Source organism: Oncorhynchus mykiss, chromosome 22, assembly GCF_057628025.1.
Source record: "Oncorhynchus mykiss isolate SJ-2025 chromosome 22, ASM5762802v1, whole genome shotgun sequence".
In the NCBI taxonomy this organism is placed as follows: domain Eukaryota; kingdom Metazoa; phylum Chordata; class Actinopteri; order Salmoniformes; family Salmonidae; genus Oncorhynchus; species Oncorhynchus mykiss.
In genome coordinates, this window is record NC_143043.1 from 30,575,805 (window position 1) to 30,603,620 (window position 27,816).

The 27,816-nt window shown below is 44.3% G+C and overlaps 2 protein-coding genes across 3 annotated transcripts in view; one reads left to right on the plus strand and one right to left on the minus strand.

The window, feature by feature from the left end:
- The first annotated feature begins 256 nt into the window (after positions 1 to 256).
- Positions 257 to 8,878, plus strand: cfap91 (cilia and flagella associated protein 91). Its single transcript, XM_036958975.2, has 17 exons — positions 257 to 489; positions 601 to 677; positions 1,045 to 1,202; positions 2,527 to 2,610; positions 3,009 to 3,065; positions 3,163 to 3,347; positions 3,521 to 3,698; positions 3,843 to 4,000; positions 5,244 to 5,426; positions 5,643 to 5,776; positions 5,861 to 5,974; positions 6,097 to 6,168; positions 6,288 to 6,434; positions 6,524 to 6,745; positions 6,836 to 6,984; positions 8,222 to 8,313; positions 8,521 to 8,878. Exons 1-17 carry the CDS (start codon positions 402 to 404, stop codon positions 8,763 to 8,765), a joined length of 2,343 nt encoding a protein of 780 aa, XP_036814870.1. The 5' UTR covers positions 257 to 401; the 3' UTR covers positions 8,766 to 8,878.
- A 10,822-nt stretch (positions 8,879 to 19,700) lies between these two features.
- The window catches only part of gsk3ba (glycogen synthase kinase 3 beta, genome duplicate a), a 42,934-nt gene continuing 34,818 nt past the window's right edge, over positions 19,701 to 27,816 (minus strand). Inside the window, exons 6-11 of one of the 2 annotated variants that reach the window (XM_021579312.3) lie at positions 27,682 to 27,788; positions 27,472 to 27,569; positions 27,166 to 27,261; positions 23,177 to 23,363; positions 22,790 to 22,894; positions 19,701 to 22,662 (exon numbers count right to left, since the gene is read on the minus strand). In XM_021579312.3, the coding sequence (XP_021434987.1) occupies positions 22,592 to 22,662; positions 22,790 to 22,894; positions 23,177 to 23,363; positions 27,166 to 27,261; positions 27,472 to 27,569; positions 27,682 to 27,788 (664 nt within the window). In that variant the 3' untranslated portion in view covers positions 19,701 to 22,591. Of the gene's footprint in view, positions 22,663 to 22,789; positions 22,895 to 23,176; positions 23,364 to 27,153; positions 27,262 to 27,471; positions 27,570 to 27,681; positions 27,789 to 27,816 lie in introns of both variants that reach the window. The other variant, XM_021579311.3, reaches the window with a different exon arrangement.

Below are 27,816 nucleotides of genomic sequence, written 5' to 3' on the forward strand. Positions count from 1 at the left end.
ATAAATGTCTTCAAGTATGGTTTTCTTCTATCATGTATGCTTCTTCTGACATCAGATGTAAAGGAATAAACGTTTGAAGAGAAGCCTATTCAATAATATAATATAATTTAAAAAATATATACAATTCAGCCGCATCTGATTTTAAATTAATGATGATTAACCAAGAGTGATGAAATGGTGGCTAAAACACAAGCCTGCAATTATGTGTAATACTGCCCCCAAGCTGGCAAAAATGATTAGCGTCACGAGGAAGGGCAGTTTACAATCTCCATGGTTACGATGTGGCCCAGCTCTTGAAGTTTGACAGCTGCCTACAGTAGCTAGCTACCTTGCATGATAGCTTTCTATCTATCCTCTTACTATTTATTTTTTAGATGAAGTGGTTTTAAACCGGTGCAAAAATGAGTATATCAGTAACTCGAACATTTCATAAGCAAAATGAAACCAACAAAGGTTTTACACAACAGCGGGTACACGACTATCTATATGGTGAGTTAGCTAACGTTAACTTTAGCTAGGTAAGTTAGCTTGTTTGCAATAATTATCTAGACAGTTTGCAAGCGAACATGAACTGTTTTTGTTGTGGATGTTGCATTACAGACCCCGTATATACTGTGTCCGGGGAAATGGACCATGCAAGGGCCAGCTTCAAGGCACATGCATCAGTGGACCGGGTGGTAAATTAATCAACGTTAGCTAGCTAGCATAGCAACCTCGACCTAAACACTTACTTTCAAATGACCTTTCATATGATTACAGATTCACAATCAATGCTTATCGCTGTCTTCATTCGTCAGTAATGTCACATGTGTCCATGACTCTAATGCAATACCTAGGACTTTTCCAGACCACCCTTACCCATGACAGTTTTTCATATCATGCATAACTGCAAGGATTTATTTTGAGAAGAAATTCAATTCACACTTGGTGAAATAATGTTAATATTATTAACCCAATAATTTGACAGTAACCCTGTAACCCAAATACGGTCACTGTAACAGCCCTAACCCTGTGAAAGACCTCTCTCCATGTCCCCCTGCTCAGAGGAAGGTTCCAGAGTATGGGTCCATGTTCAGTCACCTACCTCACCACCCTCGTTACGTCTTGCGTCTGGACACCACTGACCCTGTGCCCGCTTTTATTGACCGCCGCTGGCGAGGGTACACAGAGCAGCGCAGAGAGGCAGTTCAGCAGCTGGCAAGGTAACACACACACAGACACACACGTGCTATCCCTACAGAGGAGAAATCTTTGGATACTGAAGTAGATAGATTCAAGTTACATTTGTATATATAGTTTATGAATTTATGTGGACACCCCTTCATATTAGTGGATTTGGCTATTTCCGCCACACCTGTTGCTGACAGGTGTATAAAATTGAACACACAGCCATGCAATCTCCATAGACAAACACTGGCAGTAGAATAGCCTTACTGAAGAGCTCAGTGACTTTTAACGTGGCACCGTCATAGGATGCCACCTTTCCAAAAAGTATCTTCGTGAAATTTCTGCCCTGCTAGAGCTGCCCTGGCCAACTGTATGTCTTGTTATTGTGAATTGTAAACTTGTAGGAACAACAACAGCTCAGCCACGAAGTGGTAAGTCACACAAACTCACAGGACGGGACGGCCGAGTGCTGAAGCGCGTAGCGCGTAAAAATCGCCTCGGCTGCAACACTCACTACCGAGTTCCAAACTGCCTCTGGAAGCAACGTCAGCACAATAACTTTTACTCGGGAGCTTCATGAAATAGGTTTCCATGGCCGAGCAGCCGCACACAAGCCTGAGCTCACCAGGAGTGGTGTAAATCTTGCTGCCATTGGACTATGGAGCAGTAGAAACTCATTCTCTGGAGTGATGAAGCACGCTTCACCATCTGGCAGTCCAACAGACGAATCTGGGTTTGGCGGATGCCAGGAGAGCGCTACCTGCCCCAATGCATAGTGGCAACTGTAAAGTTTGGTGGAGGACTAATAATGATTGTGGGCTGTTTTTTATGGTTTGGGCTAGGCCCCTTAGTTACAGAGAAGGGAAACCTTAACACTGCAGCATACAATGACATTCTAGACAATTCTGTGCTTCCAACCTTGTGGCAACAGTTTGGGGAAGGCCCTTTCCTGTTTCAGCATGACAATACCCCCATACAAAAAGCGTGGTCCATACAGAAAAGGTTTGTCGAGATCGGTGTGGAAGAACTTGACTGGCCTGCACAGAGCTCTGACCTCAACCCCATCGAACACCTTTGGGATGAATTGGAATGCCGACTGCGAGCCAGGCCTAATCGCCCAACATCAGTACCCAACCTCACTAATACTCTTGTGGCTGAATGAAAGCAAGTCACTGCAGCAATGTTCCAACAACTGTTATAGCAGCAAAGAAGGGATCAACTCCATTAATGCCCATGATTTTTGAATGAGATGTTTAAGAGCAGGTGTCCACATACTTTTGGTAATGTACTGTATTTCATATACTTGATTTACTTGATTATTAAGGCCCATGTTTGTCTTGTTGTTTTTTTCTTTGTTAGGGTCGTTCCTGGTCCTCTGTTTCAGGTCAGAGGCTGCAAAGACAGCAGTGTTTCAGGCATTGATCGTTGGAAGTTTTTCAAGTGGTGAGAGAGAGCACATACCCGTAATGCGGCAGCAGGACATTGTGGGATCAAGGGTTAAAGAATGAATGGTGTCAGAGAGGACACCAGGGCCTGAAGGAAGACTCAGGCATCAAGTCATGACAGCATCAGAGGTCATTTGTATCATGAGAGTCAAATCACACAACCGTCATTATCCTCACTGTAGCACCAGCGGCATGGTCACTGGATAGAATGTCAGCAGACCAGCAGATCTTTCTCTGTAAAAAAATAGAACCAATTAAAACCAGAATTATGATTTTTGTATCAGTTCAGATGGATTTGACTCTGTTTGAGTGTGTAGTGTTGAAGCCTTATCTCATATTAAAGTAAAACATTGATTGTTTCTGATGATGTTTTTTGTATTCCTTTCCCTCCCTCAGCCCCCTGATCCCCTTTGCACAGCAGGTTCCCCCCGATGTGGTCTTTGCATTGCCCAAGTAAGTCATGCTGCCAAAGTCCCCTGAAAAATGCTGTAAACATATTGGGAACCCCTCTCTTCTCTATCACTCTATCTCCCTTCCTCCCTCCACTCAGAGCTAACCCATACTCTACAGTGGAGGGGGGTAGTGAGCAGCTGCCCACTCCATTCCAGCGCACCATGGGAGTGCAGACTGACTACAGGGACAGTGAGGCCCAGACGGACCCCTACACCCCCGAATACGTGGTACGGCCCGGGACGGCCCGCCCAGAGCTGTTGACACTGGCCACACTGACATGGGGTACATACGAGCTTCAGAGACCCTACCGCTTCACCTCCTGTTGCACCTCTAAAAATACTTATACTGCAGGACAGGCCATTCTGACCCATCCTCACACTACACAACTCCCTTCACCCCAGCCTCATCACCTTGACTCATCTGACCCGATCGCTCTCCCTCTACCCCCCCCCCAGGTCGTGGTCTTCCGGCGGGTCTGGCGGAGGTGGAAATGATTGAGCGAACCAGGGTGAAGCGGGCGTGGGAGGCCACCCTGCCCCCCATGGACGACCTGAGTCAACTAGACAAGAGGAAGAGGATGATGGATGAGATGGAGAGGAAGGAGTGGGCCTTCAGGGAGGACGAGATCCAGAAGTGAGGGAACGAGAGAATAAAGGAAGGAATGCACCACACAAGCAGCTTCACCATCTTTTTAAAATTATTTCCCTCCTGCCCTTGTCCACCCATCCCTGCTCTCCCTCCCCTTGCCCCACTGTCATTCTCCCCCCTCTACCCCAGGCTGCAGGAGGCTCGCCTGGCCTTGCTGATGGGTCTACTGAGGCAGAGGGAGGAGGTTCAGCAAGAGGCCACGGTGGACAGGCTGGACCTCAAGTACTCCCAGCACCAGAGAGACGAGAAGAGCAAGCTGAGCAAGATACGCAATGACTACATCATCTGTAAGTTAATGGGTGTTTCTCAATATGCATTCTACCGTGCTCCACACTCTCGTGCTCCTAGTGCATTCTCCGACAACTTTCTTTTGAGTACGTTCTTGTGAGGATGAGAGTGTGGAGAATGTATAAAATATTACATTTGAGGAGCACACGCACTCCCCCTACTGTATTAACTCACACTGCACCTCCCCATTCACTGAACCTTCTTCCAGCCACGACAATGGCAACAATAGACAAAACAAGATATACACAAAGCAAACGTTTTACTTCATAATTATCAGCTAGATATGTACATCGTAATAATCTAGCTAGCCAGCTAGTTAAACAGGCAAAAATAACCTAAAACTAATGTTATGTGGTTAGCTACCAATTCTTCGTGGCTAGATAGCTATCCAGTTAACCCTATTGACTTAATATGGACTTGGGACTTACTCATTCACTTAACCGTCTTCCAGCTAGGACAATGGCAATGGAGACAAAACAAGATATACTCAAAGAGTAGTAGCTAGCCAGTTAGCCTTATTGACTTACTTGCGATCTATAAGTACCTAGGAAGGTAAATATGCCAAAATTAATACAGCATGTATTTATTAACATATCAAGATAAAATATTGTAGTCAGGCAACATATGAGATGTGAATAGGCAACATTTCATTCTGAAGTTGGAGTGTATTTTCTCTCGCTTCAGTTCAAATAATGGCTACCAGTGATTTCAATCAATTTTGCGTAATTTTTTACGTGGTTGTGTCATATTTCTTTGTATACTTTCCTTTGACTCCTGCATCGTTGCATGCTTAAAAATATGTACAAACGGAGTACGCATTCGACAAGTGCCCTCCCTGCTCAGTTTAGCAAACTTTGATTTGGACTCATACTCCAACCCTCCCTTGGGGCCTCTAACCTTCCCTTTAACTTTGATTTGGACTCATACTCCAACCCTCCCTTGGTCCAATTTGTGTGCCCGGATGACGGTAGAATGCATTTTGAGGAACACCCAATGTCTTGACTTTTGTCTAAGGCAATGATGCATAGAAATTCTGCGTATTTACATTTTGCATTTCATAAATCACTGTGATAAGTGTTGATAAGTGTTCAAAGCCTCTAACCTTCCCTTTAACTTTGATTTAATACGATGAGAACAGTAGGGCTTAAAGATTAACTCTCTCTATCGTTCTCCTTCTATTCCACTCTTTCTCCCTCTCTCCTTCCCCCTTTCTCTCTTTTCCCTCCCTCTCTCCTCTCTCAGCAATGAGGAAGCTGACAGCGAAAAGAAAAAATGTGGAGGGAAAGCTAAAACGCCGTGACATCATCAAGGACTACTCCAACTACTCATCTCAGACGTACGCCCCTCTGTCCCGCATCGGCCTGTTCCCTGACCGCCACTCCCAACGCAACATGGTCAAGAGCCGCTACCTTGATACCTATGAAGGTTTGAGTGTGCTGATCTAGGATCAGTTTGATATTTCAAGATCATTATGAATAAGATTACATGGACATGGGGGACCTGATCTTAGGTCAGCACTCCTACTCTGAGAAAAATTAATACAGGCCCTGAATCTCAAAGTGATGGTGTTTTAATAATGCCAGATCATCAAAATTGCTAAGGTAGAGGGTAGTGAGCTCTCTTCCTATCTGTCAATCACAGGTCTGCTGGAGCTGGAGGCGGGACTTCCGGTCTCAGTGACAGAGCCATGTATCAAAGCCCCCGTACCCAAAGTCAGCAAGGGCTTCGTTAAACGCTCTGCACGCAGAGAGATGGAGCTCATGAAGACACACCAGGTCACACACACACACACACACACACACACACACACACACACACTCAAAATATGTATAACACTCTTTTTGTCCCTCCATCTGCAGGCTCTGAAGGAGGAGAAGACTCGTGTGGAGCAGAAGAAGACCCTGCGCTTCCTCTTTAAGACAGAGAAATCTGTTCCTCGACCACAGACCCCCGTGGTGGACGAGCCCCCTGAGGTACAGTACAGTTTGTCTCAACACACTGTCTGGAGATGTACACTATCCCCCCTCACTCACTATGTGGTCTGTAGCACATCTCTTCATTCTCTCTTCACCCTGTCATTCCGGTGTTTTTCCAGGGGGACGAGGAGAGAGAGTTGGCTGTCATCTACTTGCAGAAGCTGCTGAGGGGAAGAAGCATTCAGAACCAGGTGTGTTTTTCTGAAGAGAATGATAAGCTCTATGATAAACCAACGTTTCTCTGTGTGTGTCTGATGTTATGGGATACCATCTCTGTGCGCTGCTGTCTATCTGTACGTGTGTGTGTCAGATGTTTGAGGGGAAGGAGAAGCGTCTAGAGCTGATCCAGGAGCTGAGAACCACTCATGCCCTGCAGAGAGAGGAGCAGGAGCTGCAGAGAGCAGACACACAGCTCACGCTGGCTCTGCAGAGACAGAGAGAGCAACACACACACAAGGTGAGAGAGAAAACACACACAAAACACACAGACAGGTACAGACACCTCTTTCCTCCCCCATCCCTCACTCTCCCATCTTCCTGTCCCAGGCATCCTTGGTGGAGGGGTACCAGGCAGCTGTGGCAGGGGCGGAGCTTGTAGACATGCTCGACTTCCTATCGAAGGAGCTGATTCGCCTACAGGAGGAACGCAGGATCCATGCCTTCACCTTATTGGCCGAGAGAGACAGGCGCCTCCGAGAGGCCGAGGAGAGTGGGCGGAGACAGATGGAAGAGAGGAGACGTAGAGAGGAGGATGAGATCTTCAAACAGGTGTTTGTGTGTGTGTGTGCGTGCGTGCGTCTGCCTGCATGCGCATGCCTGTGTGTGTGTCGTGTGTGTAATGCCTGTACTGTCCTGTAGGTGATGAGGGTTCATCAGGAGACAGTAGATCTGTACCTGGAGGACATCATCCTGGGGACTCTGGACCAGACAGCAGACCAACAGGCCAGACAGGAGATACGCAGAGTGGCAGAGGAGGTCAACAACATCGCATACGCCATGGAGGAGACGTACGACACACACACACACACACCATGGTTTCCGTTAGCCGGTAATAGCTGGCTTTTGGCCTATAAAAACATAGAAAAGCTGATAACTAAAATTGGCGCTAGCCAATTGTCCAGAAGAATAATCAAAAATACCATTGTGATATAATTTTTTTTAGTCTATTCATTGATGGAAATACCAGTCAATGTAAATACATTTGACTGGTCATACTTATCGGTCTATAGATTCATTTGCATGATTTAGTGGAATTAAATTGGTGTGTGTAGGCTACAGTATATTTGTTGTGTATCTTATTTATCACACGAATACAGCGTACAGATACAGAGCCTTTGAGCGGAAAATCTGTCAGACAGCGCGAGAGCTGCTGTGTCAGCATCTCAAATGGCAACGGAAGGCAAGCTTCATCAGTTCGTGACACACCACCTTGCAGTCAGCTATGCATTTTGGAAACGTACTTAATTGTTTGAAACCTGAATATTTTAATACATATTATGAGGCATGTCTTACCTTGCTTCAAAGTAGCCTGTTAGATCTCCTCTCATTCTACATTTCTAACGGATATTTTCATCTCTGTCACATGAAACAACTCGCATGTGCGGTGCTCTTTAGACAACAGTGTTTTCCAGCTAATTGCATTATGGACTGAACATTCGCATGTAGAGTACTGCCTTGTGCGCATCGCTTATGATGTGAAAAATAATACTTTATCAACATTTTAAGCAAAACATTCTGATCTGTTGCACAGGCTCATTGCTTTTTATTGTCCCATAGTCTGTTTGAATAGGCTATTTCTTTCTCGACAAGCTGACCAATAGAATATGTAAACCTTTCTCCTCTGGGGATAGTAGATTGACAGGCTGGTGATGTTGCTGTTGGTTACTGGTCTTGTTGGCTGAGGAAAAGTAAATGTGGACAGTTATTCTTACGTCTTCAAAGTGCACATCTGAATTCAGTAAGAAGGACTGCATATCGTTGCATCCTCGACTTGCATGTTCTGTTAATATGAATTACTATAATCTAAATGTGATTTCTGTCATTCTGAGCGCTGTGGGTGGACACCCTAATCAGGTGATGCACCCACTGCATATGGGTCCGGCGGATTTCTCAATTGTCCGGCGCCACATTATCCTATCTGAAACCCTGACACACACGCCATCTAGCATCCATACACACAGTATCTCTGTATCTTTGTATTGCACATTGTAAAAGCTGTCCCCTTGTGTGTGTGTGTGTGTGTAGTCGGAGCAGCCTGCAGTCAGAGGAGATCGTAGCAGAGCTGGTGTACAGCTTCCTGATCCCTGAGGTACAGAAGATCAACGTCAGAGACAGAGGTAGGCCGTTTATTCCCAAAGTACCCAGTACCATCACATGCTGATAATACATGATAGCGTAGTAACACAATAATAATTACATAATAATACTTTAGTCTCTTCTGTCTTTCTCTCTCTCTTCATCCACCTTTCTCTCTCTCACCTTTTTCCCCTCTCTTTCTCTCTCTCTCCCTCCCCTCTCTCTCTCCCTCCCCTTCCTTCCTCCAGTGCGTCAGAGCCAGCGCAGGCACCTCCAGGCGGCTCACCAGATCATCCACGGGGGTGAAGAGAGCTCAGTGGCCCCTCCTCCTGGCTCCCCTGGGGCCCAGCGCCCCCCCTCGCCCTCGGACAGGGCCTCCAGCCAGCTCCTGGAGGAGATGCTAACCCATGTCGAACAGAAGCTGGAGGGAGCAGGCAGGGGAGAGGAGGAGCGCAGGGAGGTGGGAGAGGCAGAGCAGAAAAGAACCAGCTGAGAATAGATTAATTTCTCAACAGTAGAGAAAACACTTAGTGTTTCTACAAGCAATGCATCTCCAAAGAGTTCAGTGTCATGCTTTTGCTCAAATAAAACTGAGATTTTATTGAATTATCATTGTGTTTGGCTTGTTCTTACATGCTGTGCTTGATAAAGTGAGTAAATAAGAATTTTGAAAAAGCTGAGTCTAAGATGTTTTTTCATGGGTCATTGGTTCAGAAGTTGACTAGATCAAATAAATGTATTGTATGGGTCATGTTACTAAAGGCTCTTACTACAGGCTACCATCTACAAAACATGTCGTCCCATGAGTAGTGTGGGGAGGCTGTGGTTGTCACTAGTTACCACAGCCACAAAGTCATAAACTCCACCTATTTCTACAATTTATCTTCTTAAAATGTGGAAACCTAAACTTAACCTTACCCTTAAGCTTATGCCTAACCGTAAATCAAGCCCAAAAAACTGGAACCGTTTAACTCAGTTTTGTTTGTAGCCACATCTTGTTTTGACAGCATTGTGTAAAGTCACTGGTTCACACTGACCATGGCGTGTGCAGAAAGTAGCCCATCACTTTTTCCAACTATTCTGTCGATAGCACCTGCTAAATTCGGGGCATCAATGTTGTTGAGAAAAGTAGAAAAAATGTTGTAGTTCTTGATGGCTAAAGTTAGGTAGAAAGGACTATTAACACATACTGAACAGCTCACGTTATAGACAGAAGCATACTATATGGGAGACCAATCCAAACTCATTTACTGGCATGTCCAGCCCATCCATTATCTCAGCCAATCATGGCTAGTGGGAAGGTTCCTGTCTTTCTGTGGCTAAACCAACTAGACTTGTAATTTAACAATTTTATCTGTATTTAAGTATGGAATACAAGTTTGTTATTAAGGCACAAGAATGTTCACATGTTCCAGAAGGCATTTTATGCCCAAAAACACATTTGGATAAAATAAAAATAAATGTTTATGCTCAAATGCCTCTCCTGTGAAGTAGTGACGTGTGACATGCGCCTAGTTTCCTGAAACGTGTCACATTTAACTATCTTGTGTCGATAAAAACATTGGACATAATGACGTCACACAAAAATCAAGTGCTGTACCTTCAAAATGATTCTGCAATCATAATTTATAAAAAAAAACCCCACCTTTTCCATCATCGTAATAAAGACATTTTTACTGAAGAAAAATCCACCCCGTTAACAACATACAAATATTGTCGATCTTTAGAACGTTTCTCCTGTATCTGTCGTTTCCATTACACATGGCAATGATATTTATACTACATTTTTTCCCCGACTAAACCTAGGTCAACGGAAAGCTGCCTAGTGAGTAACCACGATTAAAGCTGCCTAGTGAGTCACCACAAATTGTCCATAGCCTACTTGTAAAAATGTAAATTCTGAAAACGCTTACCTGTATGTTTGTCCTGTACAACTGCGGTCCTTCCGCAGGGTGTTGAAATAAAGACTTTTACTGAATACAACCACTGACTTTTTCCTCATTTGTGTTGCTGCTGGCAACGAAATGGTTCCAATTGTTTTTCCACCATTCATTTTTCCAATAGGGGATTTTAGAAACTCTTAAAATAAGGGCTGTGTTTCCGTGACATTTTGATAACTGTGTAGGACAAGGTGACTTTTATTGATTGGAACCATTTTGACTGCTAGGTTTTATGCGTATTATGATTCATACTGTGGTACTCTATAGCTACGTTTTGATGTATGGGTTGTCAGGGGATTGGTACAAATTCTCGTTTTTCCATCCACATTTCCATGATGAGTGCTGGCTTGCTAGCTGTGTCGGGGTGCCTGACTCCGTTCGCTGAGGCAACGAGCCGGGCAAGAGGCAGGCTGCACGGCATTGGCTGTGTTGTACCAGCGGCAAATTTAATTTGGGATTGATGGTATTATTCTATCAAGTAAAAACCTGTGGTAGCATGTAATATACTGTTCTCTTTGAAGTAGAAAGAATAATCAATATAAGTTTAAATATTAGACATGTGTAAGCAGAATGAAGTCTGAAGCCCATGTGATTGTACAAAGCTAGATCAACATCGAATTGATCATTGGACATGTAAAAAACAGAATGTAAGCAGAATCTGTGTAGATGAGGCAAGGTAAACTAATAAGACGTGACTGGTCTGGGCCATATCTGATCTTGTGAAGGCTACTGGACACACACGTGAATAGTCATACATAGATAACCTCAGCCTGAACTTGTAAAGACCTTTGGACAGGAACATTACCTAAGGGGTATGCATGTCATGCCACCAATAGAATCTATGCCCCAATATCTGAGCCAATAAGAGAATGGAAACTATGTAACAAAATTAGATTAATAAAATGGGGTGATGACGTTATGTAAGGGTAAAACTGTATAAAAGCCAAGCACTAAGAATGAGGAGGCAGTTCTTCCATGGAACTGCTCGGGCTTCTGTTACTTTTGTAATAAAAGTCTAATTGAATTTACAAACTCCGGTATCTGAGAAGTATTTGATTAAACATTTTCCACAACACTAGCAGGCAGCTCACTCTGTCTCTTCTGTGCCTAGGCTAATTATTTGCTGCAGTTTATCCTCTGATCGCCAGAGTAACTTAAGAACACCAAAAATAACATTCCAATGTCATCCAACTCCGGTGTAGGCCTATCTTAGAAGTAAGCTGTATTAGAGTAGCCTTCTGTGTTACAGTTCAGACTTAGTGAGAAGTGTGTATTTGTGTTAGGCTGTGTGTGTCTGTGTTAGGCTATTTGTGATGTGGTGTATGTGTTGGTGGGGCTGTGTGTGTTGGTGAGGCTGCTGTGTGTGTTGGTGGAGGTGCTCTGTGTGATTGTGTTGGTGGGGGGTGCTGTGTATGTTGGTGGGGGTGCTTTGTGTGTGTGTGTGTATGTGTGTTGGTGGAGGTGCTCTGTGTGATTGTGTTGGTGGGGGTGCTGTGTATGTTGGTGGGGGTGCTTTGTGTGTGTGTGTGTATGTGTGTTGGTGGAGGTGCTCTGTGTGATTGTGTTGGTGGGGGTGCTGTGTATGTTGGTGGGGGTGCTTTGTGTGAGTATGTATGTTGGTGGGGGTGCTGTGTGTGAGTGTGTGTGTTGGTAGGGGGTGCTGTGTATGTTGGTGGGGGTGCTTTGTGTGTGTGTGTGTATGTGTGTTGGTGGAGGTGTTCTGTGTGATTGTGTTGGTGGGGGTGCTGTGTATGTCGGTGGGGGTGCTTTGTGTGAGTATGTATGTTGGTGGGGGTGCTGTGTATGTTGGTGGGGGTGCTTTGTGTGAGTATGTATGTTGGTGGGGGTGCTGTGTGTGAGTGTGTGTGTTGGTAGGGGGTGCTGTGTATGTTGGTGGGGGTGCTGTGTGTGAGTGTGTGTGTTGGTAGGGGGTGCTGTGTATGTTGGTGGGGGTGCTGTGTGTGAGTGTTTTGGTGGGGATGCTGTGTCTGATTGTTTTGGTGGGGTTGCTTTGTGTTGTGTGTGGATTCAGTAATACATTTGCATAAAGTATACAAAAGTTGTATTCTAATTTCATGAACTGTTACAAACTCTGCTTTGCATAAAGCATGATTTGTTAATAATATGACCCCCCTTCCTTAAATTATTGTGCTTAAATTACTGTAATTATGTATGACTAATTTGCATAATTTATCCTTTTTATTTCAGCATTTTACAGGCTCCGTTATAGCACCTCCATCAGGTCAGAATGAGTAAAAAGGACCTCAGCGACTGCACGCCCTCCCAGACCTCTGCAGGGGAGGAGGAGGAGGAGGAAGAGGAGGAAGATGATGGGGAGCCCAAGGTTTATCAGGTGTGGAGATTGGGCTACATGCCATGACGGGAAGGCTGCAAGGGCTTCTTCAGGTGAGATAAACCCACACACAGAAGCATTCAGTACAGTGTTAGCATGATCTAGGAACTGAGTGTATGAGACGGATTGTGTTTTACAAATGAAGCAGTTAATACTTTGTGGCCAGTAGGTGCTCACAGGTGAGAGCAGTAGACATCTGTGTTGTGGGTGTTAAGGAGAAACATGACAACAAACTGTCGATATTGGATTGGTTACTTTACCTAATGAGCCAGATGGGGGAGTCAGTAAGAAAGAGAGATTGTTGAAGAAAGAGGGATTTCTTCACTAAATACTACTACTCTGTATTCTAGTGACAATCATATGATCTCTCTTTTTTCTGGTCGACTTGATCGCGCTATGTTGATGGGCAGTGTTGCAGGTTAAAGACAGAGAATAGCGCTCTATAGGCTACCTGAGCTCTATTGTCTATATGCTCCAGGTACTCATTAGTAGTAAATAGGTTAGGAGCATGTCCATCAGTGGTATCCATTGGTGTCAATTTACCTTGTTAAAAAACACACGCACACACACATGTATTTTCTGAAAAAGCATGGTTAACATAACTAAATATAATCATGTTTATAAGCTGTGGCTGTGAAAGTCACCTCTTCCACATATAGTACTGTAATGGAATTGTAATGTTTGTGCTTTTCTTATAACTAATTTCTGTGTTCTAGTCATGTGCTGTTCTATAAACCAATTTCTGTGTTCATGCAAGTGGCTAAGTCCTCACTATCACTAGCTACAATTTGGCAGTACGCCCAGACCTTGTTTTGAGAGAGAACAAAAGATATGTCCGTTTCAAGGTCTCAGCTGAGGGAGAAGAAGCCTCGTGAGGTATTGGTCTGTCACATGTTAAGAACCAGTATTGGTCTGTCACTTGAATGAAACAAAATGCTAATGATTAATGAATTATGCTAAATCGTGCAAATATAACTTGTCTGTGTATAGCCATATATATGACAACGGCTGGGACTGCCCAGGCAGAGCTCCTGATTGACATGTGTACTATGGTGCATTGAGTTGGTTGGAACCTCTCCAGCACGCTGACGATAAACAATGATTCATTTAAGACTGACTTTGAGTGTCCCTGTGTAAGAATTTCCACAACAGTATATTTACTGCGAAGTGGTAGGCCACACAAAATGTCAGCGCAAGAACTGTTAGTCGGGAGCTTCATGAAATGGGATTCCACAGCCGAGCAGCCGCGCACAAGCCTAAGGTCACCATGCATAATGCCAAGAGTTGGCTAGAGTGGTGTAAAGCTTGCCACCGTTGGACTCCGGAGCAGTGGAAACGGGTTCTCTGAAGTGATGTATCACTTTTCACCATCTGGCAGTCTGGATTTGGCAGATGCCAGGAGAATGCTACCTGCTCCAATACATAGTGCCAACTGCAAAGTTTGGTGGAGGAGGAATAATGGTTGCGGGCTAGGCCCCTTAGTTACAGTGAAGGGAAATCTTAACACTACAGCATACAATGACATTCTAGACGATTCTCTGCTTCCAACTTTGTGGCAACAGTTCGGGGAAGGCCCTTTCCTGTTTCAGCATGACAATACCCCTGTTCATACAGAAATAGTTTGTCAAGATCGGTGTGGAAGATCTTGACTGGCCTGCACAGAGCCCTGACCTCAATCCCATCGTACACCTTTGGGATCAATTGGAACACCGACTGTGAGCCAGGCCTAATCGCCCAACATCCGTGACCGCAAGTCCACGCAGCAATGTTCCAACATCTAGTGGAAAGACTTCCCAGAAGAGTGGAGTCTGTTAAAGCAGCTAAAGGGGAACCAAATCCATATTGTTGCCCATGATTTTGGAATGAGATGTTTGACGAGCAGGTGTCGACATACATTGGTCATGTAGTGTATTTTATCTTTTGTGTCAGTTTTCAGCCCATCGACAGAGGCCTCAACCCCATGTCTTTGTGGAATCAGAGTTCTGACTAGAAGAATAAATAACTTGTTGTCCTCTCACTCCATTTCTACCACTACCTCCTCTTCCTCCTGTTCTTTTGAAGGGGCGAAGGAGGAGCAGGAGGATGAAGAGGAGGAGGACTGATGGAGGGAAGAATATAGTTTACAGAAATCTGCCCCCTTTCCCTCATCAATCTTAAAACAATACCCCATAATGATGCAGCAAAAACAGGTTTATGAAGGTTTTTGCTAAGTTATAAAAAACTGAAATATCAAATTTACATAAGTATTCAGACACTTTACTCAGTACTTTGTTGAAGCACAATTGGCAGCGATTACAGCATTGAGTCTTCTTGGGTATGACCCTACAAGCTTGGCACACCTGTATCCGTGGAGATTTTCCCAATCTTCTCTAGTGATCCTCTCAAACTCTATTAGGTTGGATGGGGAGCATCAATGCACAACTATTTTCAGATCTCTCCAGAGATGTTCGATCGGGTTCAAGTCCAGGCTCTGGCTGGGCCACTCAAGAACATTCAGGATCTTTTCCCGAAGTGACTCCTGTGTTGTCTTGGCTGTTTGCTTAGGGTCGTTGTAGTGTTGGAAGGTTCTGAGCGATAATGGAGCAGGTTTTCATCAAGGTTCTCTCTGTACTTTGCTCTGTTCATTTTTCACTCGATCCTGACTAGTCTCCCAGTCCCTGCTGCTGAAAAACATCCCCACAGCATGATGCTGCCACCACCATGCTGCCACCATCCCGTAGTGCCAGGTTTCCTTCAGATGTGACGCTTGGCATTCAGGCCAAAGAGTTCGATGTTGGTTTCATCAGACCAGAGAATCTTGTTTCCCATGTTCTGAGAGTCTTTAGGTGCCTTGGCAAACTCCAAGTGGGCTGTCATGTGTATTTTACTGAGGAGTGGCTTCCGTCTTGCCACTCTACCATAAAGGCCTAATTGGTGGAGTGTTGCAGAGATAGATGTCCTTCTGGAAGGTTCTCCCATCTCCACAGAGGAACTTTAGAGCTCTGTCAGAGTGACCATCGGGTTCTTGGTCCCCTCCCTGACCAAGGCCTTTCTCCCCCGATTGCTCAGTTTGGCCGGGCGGCCAGCTCTAGGAAGAGCTTGGTGGTTCCAAACTTCTTCCATTTAACAATGATGGAGTCCACTGTGTTCTTGGGAACATTCAATGCGCCAGACATTTTTTGGTGACTTTCCCCAGATCTGTGCCTCAACACAATCCTGTCTCGGAGCTCTATGGACAATTCCATTTACCTCATGGATTGCTTTTTGCTTTGACGTGCACTGTCAACTGTGAGACCTTATATAGACAGGTGTGTGCCTTTCCAAATCATGTCCAATCAATTTCATTTATCACAGGTGGGTTTACTACAGACTCTAATCAAGTTGTAGAAACATCTCAAGGATGATGCATGGAAACAGGATGCACCTGAGCTCAATTTTGAGTCTCATAGCAAAGTGCCTGATTGCTTTTTATTGTAATAAATTAGAAAGAATTTCTAAAAACCTGTTTTTGCTTTGTCATTATGGGGTATTGCGTGTAGATTGCTGAGTTTTTATTTTATTTAATACATTTTAAAATAAGTCTGTAACGTAACAAAATGTGGAAAAAGTCAAGGCGTCTGAATACTTTCCGAATGCACTGTACAGTATGTGTTTATCATTAGCCTGACCGGCCAACCCAAACCACACTTAACCAGCACAGGTAGTCATTGTTCCATGCAGACTAGTCAGAGGTCTAAGACTGGCGAAGGTACATGGAGACAGATCTTCACTCACCTGACTAGCAGCCTCATTGCTCTTGCTAATATATTGCCGTCACTAATAGGAGAAGCTAGTAATAAGAATATCATAAGGACATGATACAGAGCCATATGTTTTCATTTAACTAAGCCTTAGGGTGACTTTAATGATCCCCTCCCCTTCCAACAGGCAATCGGTTTGTTTACGTCTCCATGACTGCGTTTACACAGGCAGCCCAATTCTGATATTTTGCCCAATTATTGGCATAAGATTTGATCTGATCAGTCAAATACCAATTAGTGGCAAACGATCAGAATTGGGCTGCTCATCATGAGGTTATAGATGGCTCTGATGAGGACAACAGCCTCCTGGTTACTGTTGCCGTTGGCAAAAAAAAACACATTTAGAATCAAGGCAGATAAAATAGCAATAGTGGGCTAGGTGCTAAATACATTTTATATTGGGACTAGCACGATAAAAAATACATTCTGTAGAAATGGGTTTTAAGGCCCGTTTTAAAAGTTCAGAGTGAGCTCTCAGATGGTCAGGGAGAGCATTCAATAGGTGATTGGCAAGGAGCACAAGGCTCGGTCCTCCATATTCGGAAGGCTTATTTTGGGGTCTTGAAGCAGTAAAGAGTGGCTTGAGCAGAGAGTGCTAGGTTGCTTGCTGATTGAGATGAGGTCGCTGATGTAGGTGGAGCTAAATCCATGCAAGGCTTTAAATACAAGCAGGAGGATTTTGTAGCCGATCTTGTAGCCAGTGGAGTTGGGCCAGGATCGGGGTGATGTGGTCTGACTTCCTGGTCCTGGCCAGGAACCTGGCAGCACTGTTCTGGATAAGTTGGAGCCTATATAGTGATGTGGCTGGGAGACCATCAAACAGTGCATTGCGAGGAAGTGCGAGGAAATATATTTTAAAAATCTGTGCAGCCCTCCTGACCTCGCTGAAGACTGAATGTGGCCCCCGGGGCAAAATTAGCTTGACACCCCTGATCTAAGAGGTCAGCTAAGAGACAGCTGTAGGCTGTCTGATGTTTTTTAATCTGAAAAAGTGGTTACCACTTGAAAATAAATAATTGGCCAATCACTGACCCCTTTTAACTGTCAGAGTATCAGGATAATATGATGAAGATTTCTCAGGTAAACAAACAAGTAGAGTCAAGGTAGATGTAATCAAGGTAGATGTAGAGCCAAGTGTCGTTTCAGCGTGTTGTCCCTGTTATTCCCGGATGTTTCTGGTGTACCATGTAGCCAAGTGTCGTTTCAGCGTGTTGTCCCTGTTATTCCCGGATGTTTCTGGTGTACCATGTAGCCAAGTGTCGTTTCAGCGTGTTGTCCCTGTTATTCCCGGATGTTTCTGGTGTACCATGTAGCCAAGTGTCGTTTCAGCGTGTTGTCCCTGTTATTCCCGGATGTTTCTGGTGTACCATGTAGCCAAGTGTCGTTTCAGCGTGTTGTCCCTGTTATTCCCGGATGTTTCTGGTGTACCATGTAGCCAAGTGCTTGACTCAGGATTTCATGGATGTGTTCCTTTTTGTTTTTCCTCGGTTCAATCCAAAGCCTGGAAGATCTGTATTGTAACGTGGTTGAAATGTAAAAGTAATTTCAGATTAAACCAACATGCAGCCTTTCATGTGATTGCAGTCTACACGAACGTAGAAGCATTGACTTTAAATGTCAATCACGCTATAGCGCAGATTGAATTTAGGCCATAGTGAGGGTTATTTGATTGACGTAGCTTCTTTATCACATCACATGACTGTAGGTCATTAATACCCTGTCTCTTGCATGTCTCTCTTTTTTTACCCTATTCCCACACTTTCTCTTTCTTGTCTATTATTTCAATTTTCTCCATCACCTTACACACCCCATCCTCTCAATTCTCTGTACTGCTTCCCTCGGAACACTTTTTCGCTTTCTTTCTCCACCCCCACCCTCTGTCTCCCCCTCCTCACTCCCACCCCTTCCCAAATCTCCCTCTTCCTCTCCTCCCCCCTTCTCTCCCTCCCTCCCTCCCTCCCTTGCTCTCTTCCTCCCTCCCCTCGTCCCCCTTTCACCAGTTGGTCTGGTGTGGTGCGTAGACAAAGTCCTGCAGTACCTGCGGCATCCCAGGAACAGGGTTGTCTACCCCTGATCTAGTCCATATCAATTTACCCTCATTGCAGAACTGTGTGTGAAAATAACAATTAGAATCAAAGTGTGATAGAAAATCTTATGTGATGAAGAATGTTACAAATGCAGGTACATGTATTCTGTGAAGGTTGGGTTGTGTTTTCTTGACAAGAACAGTACAAGTACATGTATTCTGTGAAGGTTGGGTTGTGTTTTCTTGACAAGAACAGTACAGGTACATGTATTCTGTGAAGGTTGAGTTGTGTTTTCTTGACAAGAACAGTTCAGGTACATATATTCTGTGAAGGTTGGGTTGTGTTTTCTTGACAAGAACAGTACATGTATTCTGTGAAGGTTTGGTTGTGTTTTCTTGACAAGAACAGTGCAGGTGCATGTATTCTGTGAAGGTTGGTTGTGTTTTCTTGACAAGAACAGTCATGGACATGTATTCTGTGAAGGTTGGGTTGTGTTTTCTTGACAAGAACAGTACATGTATTCTGTGAAGGTTGGGTTGTGTTTTCTTGACAAGAACAGTACATGGACATGTGTTTGGCTTTGTGAGTGTTGGGTCAATGTTGTTTTCTGTCATAAATGTTTATCTTCCTGTGTGGTGTAACACTAGCAGACACAGGGCTGCAGTCACACTCATGGCCAGCACTCGCCACCTTGGAACTCCGCCTTGTGACCAGCACGGCCTACCAATAACCTCTGGTCTACAGTTCCTCAGGCTGTCCTTCTATTAGGGTATAGTAACACAGAGATTTTACTCTGTCTGAAATGTACTGATTGTGACAATTTTCCGTTAGTAGATGATGGACAACCCAGATGAGTATCTGTCAAAAAACAGTTGAGACGAGTAGAACTTTTGACCGACAAAAATGCATTTGCGTTTGAATGTCTGTGTGGCCTTAGCCTTACGCTCTTTTGTTGAAAAGCTGTTATATGTAAAACAAATGTGACCAAAAATGAATTCTATATTTAAATTGTCATATCAACCTGAAGTGCTCTATTGTATCTAACCCTCAAATAAAGAGCAAGTTTGACTATCTCAGAAGTGTAGAATGTGTGGCTGGATCAAATGGATGGGAAGTCATGTACTGGGCTGTTGGTCATTATAGCCTGCTGTTCTACTGAACATACTTGTTTCTATACCAGACATCACAACAGGGCATTGCCACTGGACCAAACAACACACACACACACACACACACACACACACACACACACACACACACACACACACACACACACACACACACACACACACACACACACACACACGGACAGAGGCAAAGACTAGTTCATTTCCAGGCTATCCTACTCTTTATTTAATGCAAATGACAGTACCAGGGAACTATTCCTCAGGGCACACATGGGGAAGTATTTACAGGGGTGAACATTTAGCATACCTTCACAGAATAAAAACAAACATTTCAAAATGAAATAAAAATGTCAGTCACAAACAGAGGCATTCAAGTAGTACTAGTAGTAGTAGTAGTAGTAGTAGTAGTAGTAGTATTGTTATACAGGGATTTTATCTTTTATTTTTTCTTTAAATCCAGATAGCATATTCTTCTGCCACGAGAGTGTGTGCGAAGCCATAGTCTGTATATTTTATAGTCCACTATCCTTGTTCTTTTTTTGGTAACTGTTTGAAAATGTTTTGATGTGATTTGACATGGTCCACTCTGGTTGAACTGGAGTTGGGGGAGTGGTCACAGACCTGGTGATGGGATAGATAGCAACACGTCAATGAAAGCAAATATTACAGCAAGCGGGACGGGACGGGTGTGAGGCATGACAAACCCCTTGGGTGATACTGAATATCTCTCAGACGGAGGGAGGGAGGGAAGGAGGTAAGGAAAAGAGAATGTACTGCATTTCCTCTGAGAATGGCTTGTCACAAAATCAATATCATCAATTGGCTTAATGGCTTTGATACCAGAAGCAACATTTTGACTGAATACATACTGTACTCTAATGTAAATGACACTGTTGACCTAAAAAGGCAATCCTCATATCCATACTTAAACCCTGGATACAGTGTGCGTGTGTGTAAAATATTTGTGCATCCTAGTGAAATCATAAAAAAACATTGAGCTCAAGCAAACTTTGCTTCAAATCAGGTCAATAATCTCGAACAATATATGTATGTTTTTACAGATTTGTCATAACCTTAACATAGGGAAAACAGAGGATGAATAAGACATGTTGACACCAAGGAGAATGTGTACATACCGAGAAAGAGAAAATGCTCAAGTTGATCTAACATTGGTACAACGCTAGACTGAAACTGAGCTCAGAGGGGGGCAGCAAGTCATTAAACGGCACCTACGAGGGATGGAAGGGGGTACGAGGTGAGGGGGCAAGGTCATGTTGTGGAAGGGGGTAGGAGGTGAGGGGGCAAGGCGAAGGTGTATGAAAGCAAAGGCACTCCAAACTATAGATACACTATACATGACTAGTTATTGTTACAATAATACACTTGTTATCTACTGTACTGTACAGGTAAAGGTTGAACTATACGGCTAGATATAGCATCATCATCATCTACAATCTCCAACATATTGCCCTGATTTTTTCTTATTTTCATTTCTTTTCTCCCCCATATCTTTGTTTTTGCTCATAAACAGTACATGGGTCTGCATATATACACATACCACGATCACAACATAAAATACAACATACATAAGTCAGGATTTGGTGAGGAGCATATGAACTGTACATATACACATTGTGTAGTTGTGTTGTCATATTGAACCTGTGTGAATATGTCTGGGTAAGTAAGACGCTCGACTCAGAGCCTGTACCAGTGAGGTGGTTGTGTGGTCCAGGTGGAGAGAGATGCAGAGAAGGAGACGAACGCTAGACTAACGTTAAATTAACGTTGGACCAACAGATTAATATTAGACAAACACTGAGTCAGTGGTCACAATAAGAGAGAGCCAGGAGTGACAGAGGCCGAGATAAGACTTCTCGCAATTTAGCCAGAAACCATGTCTGAAATTCCAAATCAAGTGCCTAGAGGGTAGACGCTAGCTGTTGATTTGGAGTTTGGCACATGAGTTGAAGGAAAAGTATACATGACTTTAAAATGTCTTCATGTAAAGACAGAGCAGGTGTGGGGGAGGCATCCCCTAGAAACTGACAGCACTACTACACAGTGACATGATCAATGGAGAGAGAAAGTTAAGGAATAGAACAACACGTAGTCCGGTCTACAGCCTTAACATACCAATGATGACACACAGGGAAATAGTAAAGGGACTGCTGAAAAAAAAAGTATTTTTCCAGCAATAGAGATCACACCACCTTGCCTCTTCATTCTTTAGGCAGCAGCAAATATTGCCCCTGCTCTGTGAGCCAACAACTTACCGTTATGGATTCTGAGCCATTGAAGTTTCATATATCTATATATATTTTTGTACATAATGCAACATAATATATAAACTGTGTGTATATATATATATATATAACACAAGCACACAGAACCAGACATGTCACGCATATCAATCTAAATGATCCCACCCAACCCGAGCCCAGAGAATATAAAACAAAAATAAAAACATAATAGAACTGTTCGCTAACCGTTTAAAAATAACCCAGAGCAAACCTCTGACATCCGTGTCCACATATATCAGGACCTTCATGCATGGGGTGTGTTTGTAAGAATGTTAAGTGTGTGTGTCTTATGCCTAATTAGCAGAAGTATGGAGGTCAATGCAGCGGTAAAAGGTCACTCCTAACCTTACTCAGGCCATGCACTACAGGAGGAGGAGCCAGGGTAGACATCCCAAGCAGGGGGTCAGAGGTAAGTGATGAGAACATGAAGGGGTGGGTTATGGAGAGGACATGAGGAAGGGACTGATCCCTCATGTGAATGTGTGTGTGTGTGTGTGTGGGGGGGGGGGGGTCTACTTTGATACGTAGGATTGTCCTCTTGGAAACATTAGCAGGCTAGTATTGTGTATATAGGGTACGTTTATATATGAATACTCTTATATTTCATCAGCCTCCCCTGTCCCCCACCACTCCTTCCTTCTAACAGACAATAAAGATGTCCACAGTGGAGTAGGTTGCAGAAATCAAACACCTAGATGGGTGACTTGGAGTTGTTGTTGTAGTTGTCATCTGCTTTAAACCCTGCCATGTCATCATCCCTCCACTGGCATCACCCCTGGCTGGGGCGGGGGGTTCAGGAGGTGGAGTTGGAGGCAGAGGCCGAGGCAGTAATGGTGTTAGGGCTGCGATCTGTGCTGTTACCATCTAGGGATGAGGACAGGAGAGACAAAGATTGTTCACTAATTTACACATCCATTCATATGTTTATCAATAATAAAACAGGTGTTTTAATAAGAAATGTTCCTGAGAGAGAAAAATAAAGGGAAGTGACCTGTGGTGGCGGTGGCGTTGGCGTTGGATGGGGTGGAGGCGGCGGCCTGAGTGCGGGCGTGGGCGGGGATTAGGATGTTGGCCAGCGAGGGATTACTGGACAGCTCTGTGAGAGAGACAGGATACACCAGATCACAGCAGATTACACCCACCACAGGTTAATACATCAAAACACACCTCAAGCACAGGTGACACACACACACACACACACACACACACACACACACACAGACAGATGACAGCAGGTAGCATTAGTACAGAGACCTCATCATTATACATAAAGGAGAAGTAACTGTCTTTCAGTCAACTCAAACACTAAAACAAGTCTCTCTGTACTACCAATGAAACTGGGAGGAAAGAAAGGTAAAAAAAACAGAGAGTGCAGTACCATGCGTGGTGAAGTTGAAGAGGGAGGGTTTTTCTCGCCCGTTGGGCAGCTTGACGTTGGGATCCCTCAGCTCGTCGAAGAAGGAGTGTGCACACGCCTCCAGGGGGGTGAAGCGCGAGGTGGGCGTGTACTCCAGCAGCCGAGAACACAGGGCGATGGCCTCCGGTGGCGTACGGGGCCGGAACACCTAGCAACCAATCACACGCAAGGACAAGAGTCAAGGAGCCAATCACAAAGACTGGAATCAGTTAACCACTCAATTGAAAGATAGTATCATGCACACAAAGATGTATGTTGTCATGATAGCAGATGTGAGAGAGGTGTAAAGACTATGGATTTCGGTTATCAATTTATCTGTTTCTGCTTATTGATATGAAATGGAGAATGTCATTATTACTTCCTATCTTACAGATATTATCTTAACTGACTGAGGTCATCACAAAGGTGAGGGCGGTATACATAAATATAGTATAAACTTAACTACTGGGGTTAGTACGCTTGGATAAATTATATTGAAATAGTTTGTCCATAAATTGTCCTTTATATTTTACCAGTTCAAGTGTAAAGGGCCCAGCCCTACAGCGGCAGGGTAGGAGACTCTAGATCAGCACAGAGACAGCTTCTACCCCGAAGCCATAAGACTCCTGAACGTCTAATCAAATCGCTACCCAGACTAATTCCGTTGCCCCCCTCTTCTACGCTGCTGCTACTCTCTGTTAGTATCTATGCATAGTCACTTTAATAACTCTGCCTACATGTACATATTACCTCAATTACCTCGACATCAGTGCCCCCCGCACATTGACTCTGTACCCCATGTATATAGCCCAGCTACTGTTATTTTACTGCTGCTCTTAAATTATTTGTTATTTTTATCTCTGACTTTTTTTTAGGTATTTTCTTAAAACTGCATTGTTGGTTAAGGGCTTGTAAGTAAGCATTTCACTGTAAGGTCTACACCTGTTGTATTCGGCACATGTGACTAATACAATTTGATTTGATACTGGGTGGCTAGGGGGGTTGCAGTACTACAGAACAACCACAAGGTGGAGTCTGGAACACCACAATGAGGACCTGCTCTACAACACTGCCTGCTTATTGGCTAAGGGGTTATCCAATGCTGGAGCAGTGGGCAGGGCTGGGCCCTGTTCAAATACTGTATAATGTCCTCCCTTCGTTGAATTTATCACTGACCTGACCAGGGCCCGTTTTCCCAATAGTGATGGAACTTAGGCTCACAAGACCATATCACCTCCACCCTACCTGACACCCTAGACCCACTCCAATTTGCTTACCGCCCAAATAGGTCCACAGACGATGCAATCTCAACCACACTGCACACTGCCCTAACCCATCTGGACAAGAGGAATACCTATGTGAGAATGCTGTTCATCGACTACAGCTCGGCATTCAACACCATAGTACCCTCCAAGCTCGTCATCAAGCTCGAGACCCTGGGTCTCGACCCCGCCCTGTGCAACTGGGTACTGGACTTCCTGACGGGCCGCCCCCAGGTGGTGAGGGTAGGCAACAACATCTCCTCCCCGCTGATCCTCAACACTGGGGCCCCACAAGGTTGCGTTCTGAGCCCTCTCCTGTACTCCCTGTTCACCCACGACTGCGTGGCCACGCACGCCTCCAACTCAATCATCAAGTTTGCGGACGACACAACAGTGGTAGGCTTGATTACCAACAACGATGAGACGGCCTACAGGGAGGAGGTGAGGGCCCTCGGAGTGTGGTGTCAGGAAAACAACCTCACACTCAACGTCAACAAAACTAAGGAGATGATTGTGGACTTCAGGAAACAGCAGAGGGAACACCCCCCTATCCACATCGATGGAACAGTAGTGGAGAGGGTAGCAAGTTTTAAGTTCCTCGGCATACACATCACAGACAAACTGAATTGGTCCACTCACACAGACAGCATCGTGAAGAAGGCGCAGCAGCGCCTCTTCAACCTCAGGAGGCTGAAGAAATTCGGCTTGTCACCAAAAGCACTCACAAACTTCTACAGATGCACAATCGAGAGCATCCTGGCGGGCTGTATCACCGCCTGGTATGGCAACTGCACCGCCCTCAACCGTAAGGCTCTCCAGAGGGTAGTGAGGTCTGCACAACGCATCACCGGGGGCAAACTACCTGCCCTCCAGGACACCTACACCACCCGATGTCACAGGAAGGCCATAAAGATCATCAAGGACATCAACCACCCGAGCCACTGCCTGTTCACCCCGCTATCATCCAGAAGGCGAGGTCAGTACAGGTGCATCAAAGCTGGGACCGAGAGACTGAAAAACAGCTTCTATCTCAAGGCCATCAGACTGTTAAACAGCCACCACTAACACTGAGTGGCTGCTGCCAACACACTGACACTGACTCAACTCCAGCCACTTTAATAATGGGAATTGATGGGAAATGATGTAAATATATCACTAGCCACTTTAAACAATGCTACCTTATATAAATGTTACTTACCCTACATTATTCATCTCATATGCATACGTATATACTGTACTCTATATCATCGACGGTATCCTTATGTAATACATGTATCACTAGCCACTTTATACTATACTATGCCACTTTGTTTACATACTCATCTCATTTGTACATACTGTACCCGATACCATCTACTGTATCTTGCCTATGCTGCTCTGTACCATCACTCATTCATATATCCTTATGTACATATTCTTTATCCCCTTACACTGTGTACAAGACAGTAGTTTTGGAATTGTTAGTTAGATTACTTGTTATTACTGCATTGTCGGAACTAGAAGCACAAGCATTTCGCTACACTCGCATTAACATCTGCTAACCATGTGTATGTGACAAATAAAATTTGATTTGATTTGATTTGATTTGATTTGATTTGATTTGAAGTGTTTTAACGATGCATCTTTCCTACAACAGATGAACACGTGTTTCCCAAAACACCACGCATAGAGAACGATCGCTAAGTACGTTGTTGGAGCATGTGTTGATACTGTAGGATCGAAAGAAATGGGGCGCTGCGCTCGGATCAGGTTTTACATTTAAATCATTCTTTAACATTATTCAATATTTCATAATACTGACAACGAATCAGCTCATAGAGATATATTAAAACCTACGGCTGCAAATCGAAGACAGCTTATTCTAATGCTTACCCAATTAAAAATTGCACACCTTAGGTTATACATCATGAAATATATTAAGATAAATTACAGACAGTAACCTACAAATAGCAATGAATTGAGCATGAAATGTACATTATTTCAATATGATTGAAATAGGCCTATAGCCTACTGTTTATATTTGAATGCAGTCATTCATTTGAAGCATCTTTTTATACGTTGCTTAGTTTGTATCAATTGCAAAGACATTGGTAACTTTGTATTCGTAATCAACTTTGTTCTGCAGTTATCGGTGGCCACAGAGAGACGATAAACCATGTGATTCTATGTTTAGCAGAGATCTTCTGTGTGTAAAGTGATGCGGGAGGGCAAAAAGCATCTAACAACACACTTAGCTGTTCTACGAGTGGTCTGAGGCATGCGTTAGATTACGAGCGTTTTCAAGTGCAACGTTAATAACAGTGGTTTTGGTAAACAGCTCTGAGATTTAACGATGCTCCTACGAAGGTTCTAAAGATGAACTTAGCCTTAAGATGCTTTTGGGAAACCGGGCCCCGATGACTTCTTCATGTGCCCTTGCAGATTAGAAAGAACCTGGTGGTTGTAAGCAATTAGGTAGAAACCCCAGCTAGCCTACTGGATAGGTGGAGTTGTTACCAAATTGCTTACACCTATCCAATCCTTACAGATCTAGGTTGGGCCCATCATGAAGTTCCTAGGTGAATTGATTTTCATAATTGGGGGATACAGATTTAATGGGATGGCAGAGATGAATGCCTGGCAGGCTGACGAGGCGAGCACAGAGAAATGATGCTAGGGGAGGGGGTGGATTGTAGAGTAGTAAAATAGTTCCTGTACCTGTTGACTCACCTTAGTCCATGCGTGTGCCTTAATCTGGGGGAACTTGAACTCAGTGTAGTTGGGGTTCATCTCTCGGATCTGCTCCCGTGTAGGGGTCCCCAGAACCTACAGCACAGAGACAGCAGAGGAGAAGAGGGTGAGGTGGAGACAGGGGGAGGAAGAGACAAGGGAGGGAGAGAAGATGACAGAGAGCGTGAGCTGTGAAGAGAGGGTAAATTGCGAACAACAGGGAGAGAGCGAGAGAGACAACTTTCATTCGATGAAAGAAAGAGAATTTGGTGGCAAACACCAGAACTGACAGGCAGGTTTCAGTACCTTGATGATCTCCACCAGCTGATCCACTCCACTGTCGCCGGGGAAGATTGGTTGCCCTAGCAACAGCTCTGCTAGCACACAACCAGCTGACCACACATCTGTAGAAGGGGCGGAGCATAAACAGGAAGATGTTGTGATTTGCATACTTGCTCTAGAGGCTCTAGAGGTGTAATTATATTAATTTAAATGGGGGTTTAGCAGTTAGCCTACCTATGCTAGAGGTGTAGTCAGTGGCACCAAAGATGAGCTCGGGGGCTCTGTAATAGCGAGAGCAGATGTAGGACACGTTGGGCTCTCCGCGTACCAGCTGCTTAGCGCTGGAGACACAACATCAGCACAACATAC

Excerpts from the sequence above, each read along its gene's own strand:
- cfap91 (XM_036958975.2), top strand. The coding sequence starts at position 402 with ATGAGTATATCAGTAACTCGAACATTTCATAAGCAAAATGAAACCAAC. Across the intron at positions 3,699-3,842 it reads AGGGAGGACGAGATCCAGAA|GCTGCAGGAGGCTCGCCTGG; the intron begins GTGAGGGAACGA and ends CCTCTACCCCAG. Across the intron at positions 4,001-5,243 it reads ACGCAATGACTACATCATCT|CAATGAGGAAGCTGACAGCG; the intron begins GTAAGTTAATGG and ends CTCCTCTCTCAG.